Source organism: Prionailurus viverrinus, chromosome C1 (genome assembly GCF_022837055.1).
Source record: "Prionailurus viverrinus isolate Anna chromosome C1, UM_Priviv_1.0, whole genome shotgun sequence".
In the NCBI taxonomy this organism is placed as follows: Eukaryota; Metazoa; Chordata; class Mammalia; order Carnivora; family Felidae; genus Prionailurus; species Prionailurus viverrinus.
Window position 1 is genome coordinate 58,721,129 of NC_062568.1, and position 25,263 is coordinate 58,746,391.

At 42.5% G+C, this 25,263-nt stretch overlaps 1 protein-coding gene and 1 pseudogene across 1 annotated transcript in view; both read left to right on the forward strand.

Annotated features, from left to right (window-relative positions):
* Positions 1–482: 482 nt before the first annotated feature.
* LOC125173232 (cofilin-2-like) lies at positions 483–1,016 on the forward strand (annotated as a pseudogene).
* A 12,639-nt stretch (positions 1,017–13,655) lies between these two features.
* The window catches only part of LRP2 (LDL receptor related protein 2), a 199,290-nt gene continuing 187,682 nt past the window's right edge, over positions 13,656–25,263 (forward strand). The window contains exon 1 of the mRNA XM_047872129.1: positions 13,656–13,925. Coding sequence (XP_047728085.1) covers positions 13,847–13,925 — 79 coding nt within the window. The 5' untranslated portion in view covers positions 13,656–13,846. The remainder of the gene's footprint in view (positions 13,926–25,263) is intronic.

The window sequence follows — 25,263 nt, forward strand, 5'->3', positions numbered from 1 at the left end:
TGTTTTAGGTCTATTCAGATTTTCTATTTCTTCTTGAGTCAGTTTTGGTAGTTTATGTACCTTTCAAATTTGTCCATTTTATTCATTGCATTTTGTTTTTTCTAGGTCCAGGGAAATCTCCCAAATTTAGCTAGAAGCTAAAATGATTATGATATATAAAATTTTTATTTTGGGAGTCTTAAAGTTTTCAGATAATGTTTTAATATCTAATGAATAGGTAAATAGGTTTTTGCCTGAGTAATGTGCTTAGTGCATAAATACTTAGTGTTTCTAGATTGCCCTTTTTGTGAGCATCCCAATTTCTAAGACACCTAGCTTTTATGTTAAGTATGTACTTTTATCAATGAAAGACTTTTAATGAGGGAATTCATAATTTTACTCTTCAAAAACATACCTAATATAAGAACCTGGATATAGGGCTGCAGCTCCCGCACTCGCAGCTGCCCGCCTGCCCCTCCCTCTCCTCCTACCAGTGCCACAGACCCGGAGCCGGAGCCGCCGCCGCAGCCACAGCCACGGACAGTATGGCTTCTGGAGTTACAGTGAATGATGAAGTCATCAAAGTTTTTAATGATATGAGTAAGAAAATCTACACAAGAGGAGATCAAAAAAAGAAAGAAAGCCGTTCTCTTCTGTTTAAGCAATGACAAAAGACAAATAATTGTAGAGGAAGCAAAGCAGATCTTGGTGGGTGACATTGGTGATACTGTAGAGGACCCCTACACATCTTTTGTGAAGTTGCTACCTCTGAATGATTGCCGATATGCTTTGTACAATGCCACACTACGAAACAAAAGAGTCTAAGAAAGAAGACCTAGTATTTATATTCTGGGGTCCTGAGAGTGCACCTTTAAAAAGCAAGATGATTTATGCTAGCTCTAAAGATGCCTTAAAAAGAAATTTACAGGTATTAAACATGAATGGCAAGTAAATGGCTTGGATGATATAAAGGACCGTTCAACACTTGGAGAGAAATTGGGAGGCAACTAGTTTCACTTGAAGGAAAACCCTTATAAAGTGCAAGTGCCATCTGGATCTTAAGGAGCTTCCATTTCTCCACCTCAATCAATTGAAATAGTGTTAGGTGTTTTTTGTTTCTGTTTTTGTTTTTTTTTTCTCTTCCCACTGGGTCCTTCCAATACAGTGAATGAAGGAAATACCATTCATGTAAGCAGCCTATCAGTGATTGCCATTAGACTGTTTAATACTGTTACTTTTATGTAGAACCCAAGGAATGCCTTCCCGTCATATTTTAGCCAAAACAACTGGTTATATGCCTCCCTTGCAGCAAGCACTACAATGAAAGTGATGGTCAATGTGAATAGCTTAGAATACTGCAAAGGGTAAGCTGATTGAATGCCTTGAAAGTATTATCCACTGGTCAGATGGTAAACTTTATTCAGTATTATTTATAGTTGCACTTGATTGCAGTTCTGTGAGGCTCGAGCATTCATACACCTCACCTGCCTTGGCAAGCCTATTTTTGTGACATGGCAGCACAGATATAACACTATGCATTGAAAGCACTTTTTTTGTAATGAGTTTAACTCACTCTCCCTCCCCCAAAAGGAATGCCAATTAAGTTTTGTTAACAGTGTCATCAACTTATCCTAGTACCTCAGTATTCATTCCTGTTACCTGCATATCTTAAAAGAAACAGCTGTTAATGCCTTTTTGTTTTCCATTGAGTGTACACTACTGAATAAGTGTAGGAGTTTATGTTTACCATGTAAGTTTGGCAACACTAAAAATATTTTGAATATCAGTCATGATGGCAATTTCTGTATAAAAGAGCCTTAAATGGAACATTGTTTTTGAGATCAAACTACCTACCCTCACAAAAATGGCCACGTCGCAATAAAAGTTGTGGCATATTACAAAAAAAAAAAAAAAAAGAACCTGGATATAAATAATGGAAAGGAGATCTTGGGTGGATAAAAATACTTATCACATAAGGTTGTTGGGTACTATAATGCATCAATTAAAGGATTTTATTATATTCCTTCTTCCTCATTTCAGCCATATGAATTACTTATCTTTCAATATTCAGCTTATAGATCATTTTATTCCTCAACCTTGATTTTTCCCTTTCAAAGGAGAGATAGGTGTGCCCTCCTGTGTGTGTCCATAGAAATTGTTTTTTCTCTTTTCATAAAGATGGCATATATTCATTATAGATAATTTAAATAACATAGAAAAGTTAAAAAAGATCACCTCAAATCCCACCATTTGGAGCTAAAGACTTGTACTGGTTCAGTGATCATTCTTTTAGAGTGGAGTTCAATCTTGATCTTGACCTCATGCATCTCTCTCTCTGTCTCTACACACACACACACACACACACACACACACACACACACAGACACGTACAAGCCTATGCAACCTAACAGAATAGCATGTAGAATGCACGTTACTTTGCAAACTGATTTCCTAAACATTTTTATGAAGATAAAAATAATATTTAATATTTAGGGGCACCTGGGTGGCTTAGTTAGTTAAGCGTCCGGCTTTGCCTCATGTCAAGATCTTACAGTTTTGTGAGTTCAAGCTCCATGTTGGGCTCTGTGCTAACACCTCAGAGCCTGGAGCCTGCTTCAGATTCTGTGTCTTCCTCTCTCTCTGCCCCTCCCCCGCTTGTGCTCTGTCTGTCTCTCTCTCAAACATAAACAGAAAATAATACTTAATTTTTATCATAAGCTAAAGCTTTAAATTTCTAGTAACCAAAGTGACATGGCAATTAAATTAGAGTTAATTTACAAGTAAGGGGTTTATGAAAAGCAAATAAAGTTGTTTTATTAACTTTAATTTGTAAGGTCACATTTATAATACCCTTTCGCTTCTGTTCTGACTGAGGCAATTATCTAACTGTTGGTTGAAATAACTGTATGAACAGGAAGGTACAGCAGAGAGAAGTCTTCCTTTGACTGGTGAGTGAAGACAGGAGTCTAGATGAAAACCAGCCAACTCTGAAGGAGCAGAGGCAAAGGCACTCAGGTATGGAAAATATCCTTATCTTTATCTGCCCACTGGAAAGGGCTGTGTTGGAAGAAAAGAATTTGCAGTTCTCTCTTCTAAAACCTGCATTAGGAAGCACCTCCAATTTTTCAGTTTGAGAAATAGTAAGGATTTTGATTATAAAGAGTCATATAAGTAGTAAATCAATTTTAAAGAATAATTTTTAGAGCTATTTGGCCAAAAAGTTTTCTGTCCATTTACCCACAATTACCAAGATCAGTGTAATCAGATGGTAGCAGAGTCAATGTCTCTGTGCTACTCACCCTCCCAAACATTATTAATGGTAGGTTTTATTTTTATTATAATTTTTTTTTCAGTTTAGGGAACTTCAGCTGATTCTGGGGAACATAGGTTTATTGTAAAGTGTTATTTTCCAACTTGTTTCTCCCATCAGCATCTGCTTCTGTGTCACAAAATTCAAGTGGACTGTGTCCAAATATAACCAATGACAGTATAGTTTATAATGGATATGGGGAGAAGTAAATGGCCTTTCAAAGAGAATTCAAAAAGACCATATATAATTGCTATATTTTTACTATAATTTTAAAAACTTTTCTTAGCCTAATTTTTCTTTCAGTTTGAGGTATTTCTAGACTTAAATATTATTTTATTTATTTATTTATTTTTTATTAAATTTTTTAAGTGTTTATTTTTGAGAGAGATAGAGAGACAAAGAGTGCAAGCAGGGGAGGGGTGGAGAGAGAAAGGGAGACACAGAATCTGAAGCAGGCTGCAGGCTCTGAGCTGTCAGCACAGAGCCCTATGTGGGGCTTGAACCCACGAACTGTGAGATCATTACCTGAGCCAAAGTCCTGTGTTTAACCAACTGAGCCACCCAGGCGCCCCGACTTAAATATTATTTTAAAGTTATTACTTTCATGATGACAGAATGTACAAATTTTGGATGATATCTCATCCAAATATTGTTTTGCAATATATTCAAATTTAGTGAGTTTTTATTTTTGTGCCATATTTGTTACTAAACAGGTTCCTATTACAACAGGGTGTACTGAAAATATTAGGTAGAACATATTATGCTTTGAATTGAAAAATTGGAATTTTGGAAAACTGTATCTGCCATTGGGAACTGGATAGCTTAAGTATACTGAAAGACTTTTTTCTTTTTTTTTTACAATGACTTTTGTGGTAATATTAGCCAATGTAATTTAAAAAAATATTCTATAATGAAATACATCAGCATTTAGAAGAGCTGCATAAGAGTGAATTAATATTTTCAAAATGACTAGTATATAATGATACAAAATCCATTCAAAGTTAAAGATCAATGGATTTTAATGTAATTGTGGATGATAAGTTCCTTGATGTGGTTTCAAATTCCTTATTGTAATTAACTCTTAGGAACAACTTGTTGAGTTTTGGTGTAGTATGAGAGAATAGTCGCAATTATATGAAAAATATATTTTAAAGTTAAAAATATGAAATAACAGTAAAGGCATTGGAGAACTACAGCACACTCAGCATTTGAGAGACCATGAGCCAAGAAAGAAAGGGAAAACACTTAGGAAAGCTGGAAATTCTCTGCTACTTTTCTTCTCAAAGCATTTCCAATTTGTAAGCTGCATTGATATGAGAAGTCTAATATAAATAAATGTTTACACATTAAGAGTTTAATCAGAGCTTTTGGTAGTATCATGGTGCTGCTGAGATAAAGACTGGAACTCAGAGCCACTAAGGAAGAAAAGTTCCTGGAAAATGCTGCACATTTTCTACTGAGGTATTTAAAGGACAAACCAGAACTAGTTCAGCCCTCAAAAAGATTGAAATCCAGGGGTGCCTGGGAGGCTCAGTTGGTTAAGCATCTGATTTTGGCTCAGATCATGATCTCACAGTTTGTGAGTTCAAGCCCCATGTTGGGCTCTGTGCTGACAGCTCAGAGCCTGAAGCCTACTTCGGATTCTGTGTCTACCTCTCTCTTTGCCCCTCCTCTGCTCACATTCTGTCTCTCTGTCTCTCTGTCTCCCAAAAATAAATAAACATTAAAAAAAAGACTGAAATCTAGTCTTGAGACACTTCATTCTGGTTGGATCAAAGATTTACCCCTATTTTAACTGCCTACTTGAAGGAAAAGAAATTCTCTTTGGAGGAGATAGCATCATCTATAGCTTACACAATATGTTATACTCATTTAAAGTATTCAATTAAAATTTGTCAAGCATACCAGAAGCTAGAATGAAATGAAAGGAAAAAAAAAAAAGAAAGATAAACATTTGACAGTTTCAAAAGATACAATTCATATGTTGGAGATGATGAAATGGACAATTTCATGTGAGAACTGGGCTCTTTAAAAAAGGATTTGAATGGAAATTCTGGAACTGAAAATATAATGATGGAAATAAAAAAATGTAATAAATGACTGACAGTATATAAAACCTAAAGTTAGTAGAAAGATGGAAATAATAAAAGCAAAGATATTAATGAAATGCAAAACAAAAATAAAAATGTAATTGATGTAAAAACAAATCCAAAGTTGGTTCTTCGAAAAGACCAACAAAATTGGTAATACTAGAAAAGAAAAAAAAAAGGAGGAAATAATCAATCAATGTAGTAATGAAAAGAAGGGCAGTACTGCAAATCACGCAGATTCCAAAAAGATAAGAGGAAATAATGAACAAATTTATGCCAATATATTTGAAAATGTGAATGAAATGGAAAAATTCCTAGAAAAGCAAAATTGCCAACATTGACATAAGAAAAAATAGAAAAATCAGTCCCTTGGTGGCACATTGATTACATTGGACCCTTTATATATGGAGGAAGAGGTGATTTATTTTTTCCAGAATCTACTGGTACTTTGAAGGTGGTTTTGTCTTTCCTTTTCACAGTGCCTCTGCCAGCACCATAAAAATGCCTGATTTACTAACATGGGATCTTGAATAGTGATGCCTCAGAACAAGCAACTCATTTACAAGTGAAGGAGGTTTAATACTGGGTATTTGACCTTGGAATGCTTTAGTTTTATTATACAGCTTGTCCTCGATTTATGATTTGACTTACGATTTTTTGATTTTACAATGGTAGAAAATAGATATGTATCCAACAGAAACAGTATTTCAAGTTTTGCATTTTGATTTTTTCCCCTGAGGTGGCAGTGTGTGGTATAGTACTGTGTTGTGATGCTGGGCAGTGGCAGCTTCAGCTCCCTTCATCCCTTCAGCCAGGCGGTGATGAGGGTACACAACTGATAACACTTACAACCCTTCTGTACCCACACAACCATTCTGTTTTTCACTTTCAGTACTCTGCTCAATGAATTACAGGAGTTTTTTGATACTTTATTGTAAAATGGACTTTGTGTTAGATGATTTTGCCCAACTGTAAGCTAATGTAAGTGTTCTGAGCACGTTTAAGGTAGGCTAGGCTAGGCTAGGCTAGGCTAGGCTAGGCTAGGCTATGATGTTCGGTAGGTTATGCGTATTAAATACATTTTTGACTTACGATACTTTCAACTTCTGATAGGTTTATCAGGAGGACGTAACCCCATAGTAAGTTGAAGAAGGTATGTATACCTCATAACCCAGAAGGAGCTTCCCTAATAGTACAATAGAATGACTTGTTCAATTTGTATTTAAATTACAAGGACAAAGCTTTGTAATTTGCTCAAGGACAAAGCTGTGGGATTGGGATATTGTCTTCTATGATCTAGCATGTGGCAGGTATATGCTGGTGCCTCTCATCATCACGGTAAGAATTTGTTAAATAACAAGAATGCAGTTTAGGTTCTGCTGGATCAGAGATCCTGATCCTTAGACAGAATGATTTCACCAGGGGACACGGTAAAAGTACCACAGAACATTAAGGTATGACAACTGCCTAGTCACTTGACTCCTTACACGGGTTTCACCTCACCTTGACTGCAATCATTATGCTTCAGGTGTCTGTGGCATTTCTTTCATTTTGTGCCCAGGAGCTTCTCCATTGCTGCAGGCTCTAGTGGCTAGGGTGAACACACATGCATACCCCAGGTGACAGGGAAGGTAATGCCCCCCATGATCACTCTTAACCAATAGGGGATGGGAGCTGAAAGAGAAAGAGTTCTCCTGTTGATCCAGGGGAATAATTCTGAGAGTCGATCTAAATTCTCCTTAGGAGGGTTCTGGGAGATCTAAGTGCCAGATATCACAGCAGTGACATTGATATAGGGCACTCAGTCCCGGGCAGGGTCCCGCCGCCTCGCCCTTCCCAGGGGCTAGAACCTGCCAGTTATTGCCACCCCTTCTCGCTGGAGCACCAACTGACCGTCTGGGACTCTGCTGACTCCCAATAGTCCAGACTGTACCTTCCTACCTTGCGTACCTTCCGTGGGCTTTGGTGATTGGTGACACTCTGAGGGGAGGAGGAAGGGGGAATTATTTTAGAAACACAAAAAGAGAGGCAGAAACAGACACAGAGAGGAATAAACCTAGAATTAAAAAAGAGGAGGGCTGTGAGAAAAGGTAGCAGTCACTTCATGGCTTTCTTTTTGAGATTTCTGGATTTGGAAATGCAGAGCTCTCTGCTCTGACCCAAATCACTGGAATGTGGTTGGCCTCCCTGCACTGTGAAGCGGAGGAGAAGGTGGGATTGGGGACTGGAGGGGCAGAGGGGTCTGGTGCTTCCTGACTCTGGTGAGTTCTGGCTTGATCAGAACATCTGTGCATGCCTTAGGCTCACCTGACTCCCAGGGCTTCCTGTGATTGGGTCATTAAGTCCTAACATTTTTTAGCAGAGTCCTAATTTTATTCAACTTTTTTTTTTTCAATCCGTGAGACTTACTAGATTCCCTGTTGTTTCTTTAAAATTCTGCCAAGACTTTTGGGGCGCCTGGGTGGCGCAGTTGGTTAAGCATCAGACTTCAGCCAGGTCACGATCTCGCGGTCAGTGAGTTCGAGCCCCGCATCGGGCTCTGGGCTGATGGCTCGGAGCCTGGAGCCTGTTTCCGATTCTGTGTCTCCCTCTCTCTCTGCCCCTCCCCCGTTCATGCTCTGTCTCTCTCTGTCCCAAAAATAAATAAACGTTGAAAAAAAAATAAAAAAAAAAACATTCTGCCAAGACTTTTCATATGACTATATTTGCAAATCAGGAGGATTCTCCTGTGATACTATATCTGGTGTCTCCATTTTTGGTTTGGAAAACGTGGCTGCTGCACTGGTTGTCCCTTTAGGTGTTGCTGTGGCTTTCTTGGCCCTGGCTACCTACCATGAACTGGCAGCTGACTTATGGCTCAGGACCTGGTTACAAGTTATTTAAAAAGGTAGGCGGTGGGAGAGTCATAAATGCAGTGTTCTTCCTTTTTGGATTGCAGTTGTTATTACATCAGAAGCATACTGGGGCTGCCTGGTAGGTGAGATATCTTAAGATGTCTTTTTGGTACTTTTTGATGGTTTCAGTCTTGCTCTGTTTTGCGTGTGGCAGAGATCCACTCAAGTTGCTGGAGCAAAAGAAGGATTATTTTAAGGATATAGTAGGTTAGAAGCTAGACCTGGAGTGGAGTCAGGAGTTTAGGCAGCTCCAAGAACCTCTGCCTATCTCTCCCCTATGTCTCTGAATCTCACCATCAGTGCTGGGAAAGCAGATAGTATATTTGAGAAACCAAGAGGAGGCCAGTGTGTCTAGACTATCATATGAGATTCAAGAGATTGCCAGGGGCCAGATCCTGCAAAGACTTGTAGATTATGCTAAAAGTTTTGATTTTTATTTCAGAATACTCTGAAAACTACCGAAGTGTTATAACCAAGTGATCTATGTAGTCTGCATGACTGCAAAAAATATTATCCTGGTTTCAGAGGGAGAAACTTTGAGGAAGTTACGGGAATACAAGTGTGATGACAGCTGGACTGAGGGAAAAAGAGCTGTGAGGACACATTAGAAGGGACTCCTAAGTCACTATGGGGGGCTTGGGAGGTATTCCTGGAAGAAGAGGTATTTTAGATGAGATTGGAAAATTTAATCGGAGTTAACCAGATGAAGAAAGGTGTTGGGAGGGAAAGAATGGACACAGGCAATAATAGGAGTGAACACTGGGACATAGGAGAGGAACTGTTCATGTGGATTTATGATTTCCAAGTTTCTCAAACTTGAAAAAATCATTTGATTTCAATATAATTTCAAACTCACAGGAAAGTTGCAAGAATATTGCAAAGAAACCCTCACATACTCTTTGCCCATTTGCTCTCTCTCTCTTCCTAACACACACGCATACACACAAATTTTGCTTTCTGAATTATTGGAGAATAAGTTGCAAAATCATGTTTCTGTACCCCTAAATCCTCTAGGATGTATTTCCTAAGAACAAGGACCTTCTCTTTCCTAAGCAATGTCAGACAATTTAACATTACAAGATACTATTATCCAATAGATAGTCGACATTGAAATGCCTCAGTTTTTCCTATATTTTTCCCTAGTCCAAGTCCAACCCAAGCCTGTGTGTTGCATTTAATTACCATATCTCTAAAAGGTTCCTTAGTCTTTGTCTTTCATGACCTTGCCATTTTTGAAGAATACAAGTTGGTAATTTTATAGAATGTCCCTCAGTTTGGGTTTGTCTGCTGCTTTCTCATGGCTATATTATGCATTTTTGTCAGTGATACCATGAGGCATCTGCTATATTTACCAAGTTTCTAGCTTCTGTAATCTTTAAGATGCTTTAACATCTGCCCTGCAGGCATATGCTGGACACACCTTGCAATGGACAACCTGATGGTATGCCCTAGTCACCTTGCCTTGACCTCCTGCCTCCCTCAGTGCCTCCCTCCTCTGAGAGTTCTCCCAAAGGAGTGTTTTTCAAATACAAACTGGCCAACCCTGAGCGTGTTTACCCTATCTGCGTATTCCTTTCTTCAGAAACCACAGAAAAGCTGCTTGCCCACATTTTCCCTCCTCTCCCTCTGGGAATGCTCACTTTGGTACTTCCCTGTGTGGCCCCCCAGTTGTGTGACACGTCTTCCCTCTCTTGGCAGCTGGACGCGTATAATACACTACCTTTCCAATGGCAGTCATCTCCTGATCTATTGACCATACTATACCTAAATAATAATAAAACCTACTAAGATATCTGCCAGGTTTCTCCACTTCTCCTACTATGTGTAATTTGTGGAGAGATACCTCAAATTTTTTTGACTGTGATCTATAATAAGGTGACCATATATACCTATATATACATATGAATGAACCAGTTTTGTGAAACAATACGTATGCTTTCCACATGAAAGTTATTTTAGTTTCTATTCTGTTTTATTTAATTTGAAAATAATTCTTGTCTGAACTACTGAATTGATTTCTTACCCTCTAATTAGTAATGATCTTTGTTTGAAAGCACTAGCCTAATCAAAATATCACTTTGGATCATCTGATTGCAGAATGGAAAATAGATGGATAGATGGTGGGGGGCACAACTGATGACAAGGAACTTGTATAAGGCTCTTGCCATCATTCAGGTGAGAGAGTCTAGGTGGCTACTGGCCATGAAGTTGAGAGAAGTGGGTGGGTTTGGGAGTAAAGAAAGTAGATTGAAGAATTTAAGTTAACAGCACTTCATGATTGATTGCATATAGGGGTGGGAAAGAGGGAGGGGTCAAGAATGACAATTCAGGCCTTGGCCTCTGGGCTGGATGGTGGTGCCCCTTTCTGAGATAAGGAACAAGGAAGGTTTACGGTTCAGGCTCCACCATGTTGAGTTTAAGGTATCAAGGACATTAGACTGGAGCTGTTCAGTGGGTAGTTGGCTCAATAGCATTTAAGAAGCAAGTCTGGGTTGGATTAATAGCAAATTGAAGTTGAATTTTACTCAAGGAGATTTTACAACTTTATGCCCACTGCAGGAAACAGAAGTTTAAGATAGGAACAAATTCTCTGAAAATAGTTTTAATGATTTGTTATTGAGATGCATAAGTAAAATAATATGTACAAGTCGAAAATGTTTCAAGGAAGTCAATTAACATAAATTTACTAGAATATCACTTTTCTGCACTGTTCCTCTCTGTCTCTGGCTAACTGTAAAGTCTTACATGCATATATATAGAGAGAAATGTGGAAAACAAAAGAAATTGCTCTTTACATCATATAGAAACAATGTCGGCTTAAATCACCACTGTGCTAACTCGGGCTTTCCCGGATGCTGGTCCTCAGATTTAGTCTTCTAAATCTAGATTTTCTCAGGTATAGATACCGGAGATAAACAGGCTGCAAAAAGATGCTTGTTTTCAAGCGGCACCAGTTTGGGGTTGCACTGAGAAAATGAGATTTTCTAGTGGAAAACTGGATGTGTGAATTTACACCCACAGCGTTGGGAGTGATGGACCGTGCTCCGTTAGTGGTCACTCGTTCCCCATCCCCACCCTTTATCTGCTCCCCTCCCTCCCGCTCTCCCTCCATTCTCCCCCCTTCACTGCGTTATTCTGGGATTAACGGCGGGGTCGGCCCCGTACACAAACGCAGCTGGCTCGTACCGTCAGCCTGAGCCCCGCTGTGCAACCACGTCAGGAATTCCAGTAAGTTGGCAACACAGGAGCACAAAGACAACAACAATGAGGAAAACCCTTCAGTGCAGAAAGGAATGTTTGGAGCCCTGGCTGCTACAGTGAAAGGACACACACACACACACACACACACACACACACACACACACCCCACACTCGCGCCCGCGCTCACCCTCCCACACCCCCCACGCGCCCACACCCGCACTGGGAGCCACCCAGCCCCTCCCGCGCACGCCTCCCCAGCGGCTGCCGCAGCTCTTTGTAACTCCGCGGTGCGGGGACGCTCATTGACTATGCAGTGCGGCCTGGGCGGGCGTCAGAGCCGCCTGACCCCGGCGCGGTCTCGTACCATCGCCTCGGCCGCCCGGAACCCGCATAAATCACCAGCCGAGACTGAAGTGCAGCTTCTCGCCCCCTCGCCGCTTCCCTCCTCCCACCGGCCTCAGCCTCTTTACTTCCCAGACCCCTCTGCCCCTCGGGTCCCCAATCCTGCCTCCTCCTCGGCGCCGCCGCCGGACAGCGCCAGTACCGTGCAGGGAGGCCAACCACGTTCCAGTGACTTGGGTCAGAGCAGAGAGCTCTGCATTTCCAAATCCAGAAATCTCGGAAAGAAAGCCACGAAGTGACTGCTGTCCCTTCTAACAGCACTCCTCTTTTTTTAAGTCTAGTTTTTCCCTGTGTCTGTTTCTCACTTTTTGTGTTTCTAAAATAGTTCCCCTTGCTCCTCCCCGCAAAGCGTCACCAATCACCAAAGCCCACGGAAGGTAGGGGTCCGGACTGTCGGGGGTCAGCAGAGCCCCAGACGGTCGGTCGGTGCCCCGGCGAGAAGGGGTGACAATAACTGGCAGGTTCTCGCTCCTGGGAAGGGCGAGGCGGCGGGACCCTGTCCGGGACTAAGTGCGCACAGGGCTGCCGCCTCCACTGTTCTGGCCCCTCTGGCTGGAGGAAAAGGGCTCCTGACTCCTTGGACCGGGACCTGGCTCCTGGGGCCCTGCTGCGGAGTTAATCCAGAGCCCGGGATAGGAGATTCTGGGGCGACCCCCCGCCCGAGAACGGCCCCTTCTCATAAGACAGGGATCCCAGGTCCAGGAAATAAGTCGCGCCACCCCTCCTTTTTTTCTGCCGGCTCTAGAGTCACGAACCGCCTGAGGAAGATGCTCTGAGGGTGGCTGTAAGGTCCCTCCGCAGGGCTCTTGGGGGCCGGAGTCCCCGGCAGCCTGTCTAACGCTGCCTTGCAGGAGGGAGCTTCAGGGCTCCCTGAACCCCTTACGTCTCTCCCTCATATAAAGGCGCACCATTCAATCCAGAGGACATTCATTCTTTTCCAATGTTGCTTCAAATGGAACAGATTTGTAAGAAACGCGATCTGGCGGTGACACCTGTGTATGTGCTGCTTAAGAAAAGCTGAACAAAGATCCAACTCTCCCCCCAACATTGATCTGTCCCCTTTCTCTTGGGAAAAAAAAAACACCAAAAACAAAACAGCACCCATCTCAGCATCTCAACTCTGTGGGTGAAACCGGGGTGTCCGAGAAGCCTAGAGATTTCAGACTAGAGAATGGTCACAAATCGCTCCCAGCGGGCTTATTCCTTCCGTTTTCTTCTCTTCTTTTTCTTCCTTTTTTTAAGACTGTCGGTGGTAGGTTTCCCCGCGGACTGCGTAGCCGACTTCTGTTGCGCAGGCAAACCCGCGCAGAGGCTAGGGCAGAACGTGCCCGTGTGTGTGTGTGTGTGTGTGTGTGTGTGTGTGTGTGTGTGTCTCAGGCGGGTGTTCGCACAAGTGTGAGACTTCCAGGAGTGAGTAAACGTGTGAATGCCTGTGAAGTGTGCGTGCACGTGTCGGTGTTTGTGTGACTGTGGAGTACCGCACGCGTGTGCGACTTAGGAATGTGTGTGCCGGCGCGCGAGTGAGCGCGTGAGACTGTCAGTTTGTGTGACAGTGAGGAGTGTGGGCTACGGTGTGCGCGCGACCCTATGAAGTCGTGTGTGAGTGTGCGCGCGCGCGCGTGGGGTGTGCATGTGAGAGCGCACATGTGTTCGAGTCCCTACTCCTCCCTACGCTGCGAAGTGCAGGGGGCGTGCCTGGCGGCAGGGGGCCTGCCCCGCTGGATTCCCGCATGCTAGTTCCGGGGCGGTCGGGTCTCAAGGGCTTTATGCACTGTCTGGAGGGTGGGGACTTGCGCGGGTAGAAAACGGGATGCCTCGGGCGCTGGGGCCGGCTTTCTGCCACTAGGAGCCCGCCGGGGTGCAGGCCTACAGGAGCGCTCGCGAGCAGAGGTGCCGCCGGTGCTGCGGGCTACGCGCGCCCACCTCCCGGGGAAGGAACAGCGAGGCCGGGGCCCCGGACGGTCGCGGGGATGGAGCGCGGGGCGGCGGCGGTGGCGTGCACGCTGCTGCTGGCTTTTGCCGCCTGCCTGGCGCCGGCCAGTGGCCAAGGTAAGCGCCCGCTGGGCGGAATTCCGCGCAGAGCTCCGGACTTACCCGGCAGTGGCAGGGGTCGAGTCCGTGAGCGCACAGAGGGGACCGCGGCCGGGAGGGGGCCAGGGCAGGGCGGCGGCGTTGGAGCGGCTCCCGCAGGGGCGTTCAGGTTGCTCAGCGAGGGGCGAGCGCGAGCACCCCTCCTTCGCCCGCCCGGCAACCGAGCAGCCACAAACTTGAGAAAGCGGCTCCGCCGGTTTCGGTGACAGCGCACCCCACGGGGACCCCGTCTTTGTTCCCACGGGACTTTCTCCCGATCCTCTGGAAAGCACTCTGCAGTTGGAACCCGGAGAATGAGGTTCTCTCAGCCTGTGCGCAGTCTGTTCCCCCCACTTATTTATTCCCTGGGGGTGCTGAGCGGTCCTCGGAGCTGCTCAGTGCGCAGCTTTCCACCTGCAGCGCGCAGCCCGGGAGATCCCTTCGAGGGCTAGAGCACCCCCCCCCTTCTTTTCCTCGGCGAAACTTGGTCCCGCTGTGACCCTCAAGAGACTGCATCTCGATGCAGATCATTTACGAGCCGAGATAAGGCAAAGAGGCGGGATTGGCGGAGAGAGCGGCTGATATACTGGAGCATTTTCTTGAAGGGTTTTCCTTTTCAACGGGGAGGTGGGGGCTTTTGTGTTGATGAATGGGGCCCCGTCTGCGCGGCCAGAGTTTTGAGGGCTCGAAAGCAAAAGTTTCTGGTATGAAGCGCTTTAAAATTCTCTCAAGGTGTCAGAATTTACGTTTTTATAGAAACAGAGGCAGAGAAAGAAAGGGAGGAAGCAGTGGAGAGAATAAAAACAGTAAGGGTGAAAAACAGGGAAGACAAGTAGGGAGAAAAAGGGAGAGAAGGGAGAGGAGCAAACTTTGAAGACAGAGCAGCGAACGGAGTGGGGGGTGGGTGGGGGAGAGAGAGAAAGAGAGAGAGAAAGAGAAAGAGAGAAAGAGAGAGACCAGGGATGAATGGGAAGGGCGAGGAGGAGGCCGGGGAACCCGCGAGCTCTCTCCAGGCTTTGCGTTGCTAGGTAGCAGCCCAGAGCTGCGTGTGACCGACCACCAGACAGACAGAACGGACGCTGCTGCCTCCACAGGGACTAATCTGTCTGTGGGGATGGGAGAGTTCTCCCCCCACTTCTCTCCCCTCCTGCTCCTTCCTTCCCGTCGGACAACTTAATTGCCCTACAATGAAAATGAAACCCCTATTGTTGTAGGATTAGCCAAAGCAATAAATTGATTTCCCTGGATCACATATTGGGGTTGACGGGTGGGGACTGTAGAAGTCCCCATTTATGGCAGAGAGAGGGAAAAGCTTGTGGATGGGCCGTGGCATGTATTCAAATGGTTAATCTGCTTTCTTTCCTCAATTCTTAGCGTAAGCTCCTTAGAGGGAATCAACTAAATAATTATACAGCAACTCCTAGCAGTACCCATTTCAGACTTCCTGAGAAGTTTGGAAACGCCAACAAACCTCACTGGTTTGTAAAAATCTTTGGAGAGGGAGGGGAGGCGGGGAGAGACTGTTAATAATTCTTGCTTTGCACACCTTTTTCTCAGGGTTGGTAACACGGAAAGAGGATTTATTATTATCATCGTGGAGGGTTTGCCGCAGCTCTTAGGGTGATATACATCGTATGTCCTAAGTATAGCCATAGGATTTACTGTATGTTCCTGTCAGTGCCTGGCAAAAGGAAATCTTGTCCGGATTCATCTGGGATACATCTGGATTGTTCCCATACAACCCAAACAGGTGTTTTTTCCCCTGGATTGATGGTTTAGTCACCAATAAGGTGTACTTAACTCTTTTTTTTTTAATTTTTAATATTTATTTTTGAGAGAGAGAGAGAGAACGAGAGCGAATGGAAGAGGGGCAGAGGGAGGGAGGGAGGGAGGGAGAGAGAGAGAGAGAGAGAGAGAGAGAGAGAGAGAGAGAGAGAGTTGGAGACACAGAATCCAAAGCAGGCTACAGGCTCTGAGCTGTTAGCACAGAGCCTGCACAGAGCCCAAACGCGCTGAACTCAGGAACTATGAGATCATGACCTGAGCCGAAGTTGGACGTTTAACCAAGCCACCCAGGCGCCCCTGTACTTACTCTTTTTGGTGGTTTAAATCCATCCATCTTCTCTGATAATATACAATAATATGTACAGTAATAATAGCATATCATACACTTATACATGTGGCAGACCCTGTTCTAAGTGCTTTACACTAATTCACATTTAATCTTTATAATACTATAAATACTATAATGTTGACATTTAATCTTTATAATACCCCTTTGATGTAAGTACTCTTTCTATATCTGTTTTACTGATGGGAAATGGAGGCATGGGTCAATGAAGTTAACTTGCTCAAGGTCATACTGCTAGAAAATGGCAGAGCTGTGAGGCCAGTCCAAGAGATTCTGAGTCCAGAGGCTATAATTTAACTGCTATAGTGTGTGGCTCTCCCCTCTATTTCCCTGTCTCTTTTATTTTGTACTAAAAATGTCATGGTCCCTAAGTCACTACCCATGTATGAGGTTACTAAAGAATCTGAGTGGTATTTTACAAGTCTTTGCCACTTACGCACCATAACTCTGGATATTTTTTCAGAAATTCTTTTCAGGTTTCTATCACCTGACCTCTAGGTAACCTTCCTGTAAGGTTAAGGAGATTTCTATTGACTTATCAGGTGAAGTAAAGTATGACATTGTAAAGATCCTTATTTGAGCACACACTTTAGGTAAGATTTTCCTGCAAAGTTTGCATCATTAGACATTGGAAAAGACCTCTGAGTATTTTATGGTTAGTCTTTAAAAAAAATTATAACACATCTATAGCTAAAATTATTTGTATTTTCTTCATATTTTGTAGAACGCTGTTAAGAAATATGGGGAGAGCCTGAACTCTGGAGTCAGGCTGTCTGGGTTCTAGCAATGGCTTTACCACTTTCTAGCTGTGTGACATTGGGGAAGTCACTAAACTTCCATGGCTCAGATTGCTTATCTGCAAAATTGATATGATAGAGAATCTACTCCGTGACATTTCATTAACATAAAGAGATAAAAGTGCTAAATATGTAAGGCATATAGACAAATAACTACAGCTATTATTATATTGACCAACACTAAAAGTAACATTTCTTTTTTTGTTTTCTATTCGTATTTCTAATTTCCAAGTGCACATAAGGAGGTCTTAGGCATTTTCAAGTAACATTTCTTTGAGGAATTCCCAGATCCCAGTACATGACTGAAAGTTTTTTTGAGAAAATGGTATTGATCTTCAAGTTATATTCTTTCATTCAATAGAAGCTGGGTTATGCCTTTTATAGTTAGTATCAGCTTTATGACAATTACACTTTCAGGTGAAGTTTATGTAGTTAAAAGGATTATGGGGCCCAGTAACAAACAGGCAATATTTTGGTTCTGTCACATCTCTGATACTGCTGCTGCTTTAATTTCACAGCAGTTGGCTTCTTTTTCTCTGCTTGAAGTTCTTCCTAGCCAGTTTTTATAGTATAGGGCTTCTGCTCAAACTCCCTTCAGTCTTGTGCCTGTCCTGTTCTAATAGAAAGTTAGACTTTTATAGATGGGGGAAACCTTAGCTATCAGCTGGTCTACTTGCATTATTTTATAGATAAGTAACTAAACCTGGAGGGAAGAAAGGGGGACTGACAGGAGGGAAAGGGAGGGGGTTAAGCCCTTAGCCTAAGGGCCTGTGGCCCAGGATAGAACCAGCTCTCCTCTTTGTGTCTTCCTAATTGATCATTTTTAATTTTTTTAAATATTTATTTATTTTTGAGACAGAGGGAGAGACAGAGTGTGAGCAGGGGAGGGACAGAGAGAGGGACACACAGAATCCGAAGCAGGCTCCAGGCTCCGAGCTGTCAGCACAGAGCCCAACTTGGGGCTTGAACGCAAGAACCATGAGGTCATGACCTGAGCCAAAGTCAGATGTCCAACGGACTGAGCCACCCAGGCGCCCCTAATTGATCATTTTTAGATATAGGGTGGGTCACATACCCCGGGTCTAAGAGGAATCTCAAGTCTAAGAGGATAGGTTAATACAACCATGTGTCATGTCCAGCTTGGTTCAGAACTTATGCCACGTTAGTGCCCCACCTTTCAAAGACTGTATCTCTGGATCCATTTTTCAAAATCTTGAGCCATCGAAACTTGTTACTAAGGTTTATGGATTTCATAGTACAGAATAGGTATTTATTCTTAGTTGAAGGTAATTGTTAGGTCATTTTAAAGTTTATTTTTGCGAGAGGAGGGAGAGAGGGAGAGAGAAGGTGAGCAGGGGAGGGCAGAGAGAGGGAGAGAGAATCCCAAGCAGGCTCCTCAGTGTCAGCACAGAGCCCTACGCAGGGCTCCACAAACCAACTGAGCCACCCAGGCACCCTTAGTGGCTACAACTTTAAATGTTAGTCTAGATTCATATTTGTAAATGACAGAAATCTAAATTAAACTTCCTGGAGACAAAAAAGGAAATTTATTTCAAAACATAATTGTAAAGATATAACTATTAGGTTGAACCATATGGGATTGCTGTTTTTCTAAGAAAGACTCAACCTAACATAAAATTTTATATTTTGCTCAACCTAATATAAAGTGGAGGCTCAGCCTATGTCAAGCTGATCTGGTTTCTCTATCTTCTGACTCTGAGAAGACTGTTCTCAATCATGTTCTTTAGTGTCTTAGGATGGCTGTCAGTGGCTCTTGGAGCCATGTTCTTTCTGGGAAAAAGCAAGAGTTTTTTCTTGTCTTAAAAGTGTAAGTTGCCTCTTGGGCTCTCCTTAGGTCACAGACTCATTGCAGAACCAGTCATTGTACCTGGCATGAAATGTGCCCATGGCTTAGGCTTTGGGTCATATGCTTGGTTCCTGCAGTCATGGACTAAGGTCGACCAAAGAGGGAAATTTGGATAGGCCTCCCAGGTGAACAGAGGCTGGGCTGCAAAAACCAAATCTGTCTAGGACACTTTATCAGGTAAAACCAGCTGATGCTATTTTTGTTTTATCCATGAAGACAGACTTAAAAGGCTGAAGAAACTTCTCAAGAGCAGTCAGTGCTGGAAAAACTCAATGAATTGAAGGGGGGAAACGTACTGGAAGTATTAAAGCAAAAGGGATGAAGTTTTATGTTCATGTGATCATGTTGCAATTTTAAGTTTAGGAGAACAGGAGAAAGAAGGACTTCTAGAAGATTTACTTGTAGCCTAAAGGCTTCTTATATGGAGCAGATCTTTGTGATGGATAGGAAAGTTCTGAAAAGTGAGCTGAGAGAGCAGAGTACAGGAGCTCTTGAGTCCATTATATGATTTCATTTTTCAGTGAATCCTACGTCCTTTCTCCTTTCCCAGCTAACTCTGCTTTCTTGCTTATATTTCTAAGACTTTGCTGCTTTTCCAGGCAGTAGGCCTTGGCTATGAGAATGGGGTGGAAAGAAAGAAGAGAGGAGGTTTGGAGACATTAAAATGCTTCTGTGGAGGGGTGCCTGGGTGGCTTATTTGGTTGAGCGTCAGACTCTTGTTTTCGGCTCAGGTCATGATCTTATGGTTTGTGTTGGGCTCTGTGCTGATCCTGCTTGGGATTCTCTCTCTCCCTTTCTCTCTGTCCCTCCCCCCCCCCCATAAATAAATAAATAAAAACATCTAATTAGAAAAAAAAAGCTTCTATGGAGACAATACATCCTGGGGCAAATCCAAGAGTCCTTAGCATTTAACCTAAGAACTTCTTCAATAATGGTAGAGCAGGTGTCTTTCACACCTCCCTGGATTGATTCGGAATGTCAAATATATATGCGCCTTATGCCAATGGTTATTTTGCTGGTCTTTAAGTCTTATTTCTAAAGCACGTGCTGAGAAACTAGAAACATTATCATTCCAAAATTAAGATGGTTAACTTTTATATAAGGGTACTTCTGACTTAGTACAGTGCCAAAACCCAATGCAAGGAAATAAGAAGTCTCTCTAAGAAAGGTGACGGGTTACACAATGTGAAGTTTCATGATGAAAGCTCTATGCTTTTAGTCATTAGCCCTCAGGTCATGCCTGACCCCCAAGGTTATTGGGAACAGGGAGAAATGAATGAAAGGAGGAAATGTAATTACCATTCTGTGCATTGAAAAGTTAAGCCACTGTTACCATGGATACAATGGCTTGTTTATTGTCCAGATCTTGAGATCCAAGTTTGTAAGCAATACCAGAGGTCTCCTTTAAGTTTCGGTACTATCGGTCAATAACACATGAAGATTCTTTCTTAGTAACTTTGAACAGAAGCCTTTACTCACTAATCTACTGATTGACATTAAATGAAAACCTATCTACTTTTGACGTTCCTATAGGTGTTAAATGTGAACAAGGGGAAGAAGACAATAGCCACAGTTCTGTTATGCTAGACTTTCTTGGATTCTTATATAAAAACATCCTGTCCTATAGTGTCAGAGATTTGCTTGTCTCTTTGGGCCCAATTTTTGGTTTTTATTTCATTAGCAAGGAGAAGTTTTTTTGTGTAAAGGCTGAAAAAGCAAAATAATTTATTTCATTAGGGAAATCCTCAAAGTTGAACTGAAGAATGGAAGGGTTTTTTTAAAGTATGAAATATATCAATCCTATGCACATTATAATGTCACTAAAGGAGAGGAGAAAATGCTAGCATGTGCTTCCACACTGGCTTAATTTTGATATGGGGAAGGAAGGGTGTGGAGGATACTTTTTGTTGCGAGAAACAAGAAACTGAAAACCCACCTCAAACCGGCTTAAACAATAAAGGGTATTTATTGGCTTGTGTAAGAAAATTCTGAGGCCGAGTGGGGTTCAGGTGAGGTGCAGTCAGGGCTCCAGTTCTCTTTCTTTGTGTTTTTCTTGACTCTACTCTCTTCTAGGTTTCAGCTTTGTTTTCAGTCCAGCTTCCCCTATTGTTATATTATAGCTGCCAGAGCAAATGGGGCTGCATGTTTTCTTGATCATATCTAGGGTGAATTCAACATTGAGAGTTTGCTTATGTTCTCAAAAGCACTATTTCACCACAACTTATAGAATGCTATAATTTTTAGGAACCCTAGATAGAAGTCAGCCAGTTCCCCTAACTTGGCATTATCATCAAAGTCACCTGGGGAGCTTTAAAAAGTGTATAGATTCTTAGGGCAAAAACCCAATCTTACTAAATCAGGAGCATGGGCATCTGTTTTTAAAGAGTTTCCAGTTGATTCTGAGGGTCAGACAATTTGGGAACAGCTGATCTAGGTAATCTCTCATTTTTAGTTTTGTAACTAAAGGTATACTAGCATGCCACTGCAAATTCCTTCTAGCAGGCAGTTAAATACACTCTGTTAAATCCATACTTTCTTTTGAATGGGGATGTTACAAGGTAGCTACAGTAAGAAGGAAAACTACTCTTTTATATCTAGTGCTGCCCCCATTTCTGGCCATCTCCTATCCTGCCTAACATGACCCTCCCTCCCTAGAGCTACTGTTTGTGTCTTAATTGTATTCTTTGCTCTGTCTCTGGACACAATTGAAGTCCTTCCTCCCCCTCTCAGAAACTTTGATTCTTTAAGCTGAGCAACTGTTGGATGGATCCTCTAATCCTTTCTTACCCAAATTAGGCAGATTTCTCTATAACTACTATAATCTCTCTCCTCCAATTTATGTCAGAGCATCCTGACAGAGCCCACTGGCATCTAAAGCAGCCATCTATTCCATGGTTGGAATGGGAGTATTGGAAAACCTTGTAGCTCATTTCTTTTATAGCCTAGGCTCAATTCTTTGTAGACCCCACTGGGACTTAGAGTCCGTGATCCTACCACCTGTACACTGTCCCTCAAATCCCTTGTTTATTTACTTCCTCATCTTATATTGTTATGACTCTTCATTAACATTACTTCCTTGCCTATACCGCCAGCAGTCGGGCCCCCTGTCCCATTGTCTTGCTCTCTTGTGCTCTGCCAAAGCTCAGTCCTGGTTAAATCTAATGCTCCACATCTGCATTGCTGTAGCTAAATGTGGCAAGAGAAAACACAAAACTAGGTTGACTGATCTCATTATAAATTTGTGAAACTAATCTCAACCTCAGACCTGCTGTCTGGTGAGGCCATTCACTTTCCTACTTCCTTATATCTCCTTTTTCCTCAGACTTCCGACACCACCTGCTCAGATGACATTGCTTCTTATAAATGTGAAAAGAAGCAATCAGAAGAGAACTCAACAAGCTCCCATAACTCAGCCATCATCACCTGCATACATCCTGTCTGTATATTCTGTCTTCCCTCTGGTTACACTGGATGAACTTTCCATGCTCTTAAGTTCAAACAGTTCATTCATGTTCTACATTGAATTCTGTCTTAACCTCTCACTAATTAATTGTCTACTCTCTTTCCCCACATTTCTGTTCCTATTTTCTCTGTTCCTCTTTATGGCAAAATTCCTTCCCAGATTTGTCTATACCCACTGTAATTTTTCTCCTCCAATTTTTCTCAAATCCATGCCTTTCAAGTTTTTGCTCCTACCCTTGGTAGATACTTCTTTTGCCAAGGTCACTAATGACCTCCATGCTATTAAATCCAACAATCTTCTCTCAGCTCTTGTTTTATTTAACTATCAGAGGCATCTGACACTGTGTATCCTGCCTTCCTCCATGAAACACCTCATCTGGCTTCCAAGAAACCAAATTCTCCTGGTTTCCTTCTTCCTTGCTATTTTATTCCTGCCCATCTACCTGACTCACTACTTTTCATCTCTGTCTACGCTACGTCTTTGGAGACTCATCCTGTCTCATGGCTTTACCATCTATATGTTGACAACTTCCAAATTCGTGAATCTGATCCAAATCTAGACCAAAACCATAACTCTGATCTTCTCTAATGCCCTAAACCTGCTTTCCACATAGGCTTTTCCATCTTAGTAAATGGCTGGACCATCCTTGCTCGGATTCCTTTTTCTTTTATATCTTACATTCAATCCATCAGAAAATCCCATTGTTTTAATCTTCAAAATGTATCTAGAATCCAATCACTTTTTACCATGTTTATTGCTACCACACTGATCCACATCATAGTCAGCTGTTACCGAGATTATTGCAATAGCTTCCTTACTGATCATTCTGCTTCCCTTTTGTCCCTCTTCTGTCTACTCTTGACACCTATTTAGAATATCAGTCAGATCATGTTACTACTGCTCAAAAGCTCCAATGGCTTCTGTCACACACAAGTTGAGTTGTCTAGAAACACACTAAGATGGAGTTTGGGGTAAAAGATGTTTATTAAGATCATTTCCCTTGAAGAGAAACGAGGAAGCAGGAATGGCAGAAGTTAAACACTCTGAGAAGGCCTCAGTCAACCTAGTGGGGAGCTCTGGAGCAAGACTTGACTGTGAGAGTGTTCTATGGCAGGCTGCAATGACCTTTTTTAGTTACTAGATGTGGCCTGCCCTCATAAGGGCATGACCTTGGGCAAGGTGCCTTTCTATAACTGAAGTGGACCCCAAAGGAGCTGAGTGAATGTAGAAAACCCTTTCTCCTCTCCCCCTCTCACAATGCTCTAGGCATGGTGATAATCCTTGCTTCCTCCCCCCATCCCCCCAACATAGTGTGTACCTTAAGGCTTTTAAATTTGCTTTCTCTCTGAGTGCTCTTCCCTCAAATTGTGCGTGACTCACACTCCTTGCTTCCTATAGGTCTTTGCTCATAGGTCACCTTATCAGTGTGGTCTTCAGATTTTTCTTGATTAACTCTCTTCATTGCACTTATAACCATCTGACACAATGTATGTAACTTATTTATTTACTTTTGTCTTCCTTTCTTTAAGATGTCAATTTCATGAGGGCAGGAATTTTTATCTCCCTTGTTTATTGCTTTATACCTAATATCTAGAATAGGGCTAAATAAATAAATATAAGTTGAACAAATGGGTAAATGCCCCATGGACTCTAAAGCTAAGAAGGGGCATTCAGCTCATCACCATATCCCTGGTATTGCCAGCCTTTAATTCCCCCAGGCTCCATCAAAAACCCCATGGAGGGAATAAAAAATTGCTATCTCTATTAAAACAAGTGGCTTAGCAATGCTGTTTCTCTCCATTTGACTCTTCCCTTTCCTCCGCCTCGCTGACCCCCAACACTGATGATTCCCAATGCATTTGAGAGTGGCTGATCCTGCATCAGTCTCTTTAACCTTTCTAACGTTAACTTAGACACTTGGTTACCCTGTGAGAATCCCCTGTATATACAGAATGTGTCATCCTGCTATTTTTAGGACAGATTTGATACAGTAGCTTTTACAAAAAGATAAGGCAAAGTTTTTGACATTATGTTAGTGGACTGCCATTCTGCGTTTAAACAACACAAAAGAAAGCTGTCTGAGGCTACAGCACGGTGAAAACAGCCTTGATCACACAAAAGGGCCTCTTTGAAGAGGGGAGTGGTTTCCCAACTCAGGGAGGCGGCATGGACTATGGTGGAAAGAACATCACATGTCAAGCTGTGACATTCATCAGTCTTGTTCCTGATGAATGAAGGAAAAATGGGCTCAACCAAAGAAGGACCAGACTGCTGAAAAATGCCCATGACTGCTTGTCCTGTGGGCACAACCTTTCTCATTCCAGGTCCCATTCTTTTGAGGACTCTATATACAACCATGACCAAATAGGTTAAAGGCAGAGGAATGGCTCAGTTACATGCATGAATGGGTAGTGAAGTTGCAAGAATGAGGTAAAATAATTATGGATAAATTTTTTGGAGTGCTTGCTACATGTCTGACACTATCCTAAGTGTTTTACAGGTATTAATTTACCCACTTCATTAACAATCTGAATTTATGGATAAAAGACCAAGGCAAAGACAGGTGCCCAAAGCCATCCAATTACTAAGTGGTGAAACCGAGATTGGAACCCAGAGCACTTATTCTTACATATTGTCACTGTGGACAAGTAGGAGCAGGTAGAAGATAGTGCCTGTCTACACAGTCAAACAAAGCCTTATTTAATGGTTCATGTTATGTTACGGTGACCTCATTTCAGAGATTGTTAGCTTTGCAACCCAAATGTCAGATATTTTTGTGTGACTTTGGCAATCATTCATGTAATACATGTTGATCAAGACCTTATGCTCCCGGCGTGATGTAACTAGTTATATCAAAGGATAGAGAGATTCCTGTGACATATGCCTGTCAAAATACCTTACTATTCAGAAGAGTACACTTCTATTTTAACCTACTTTTTCCTCTATACTCCTTGGGTATCCATTGATTCTTGCTTGCTGGCTTCCTCCTGTACTACCATTCCTTATCTGGCAGTATTCTCTTCTCTATAATTACATGTCTTTTCATTCAAAAGATGACA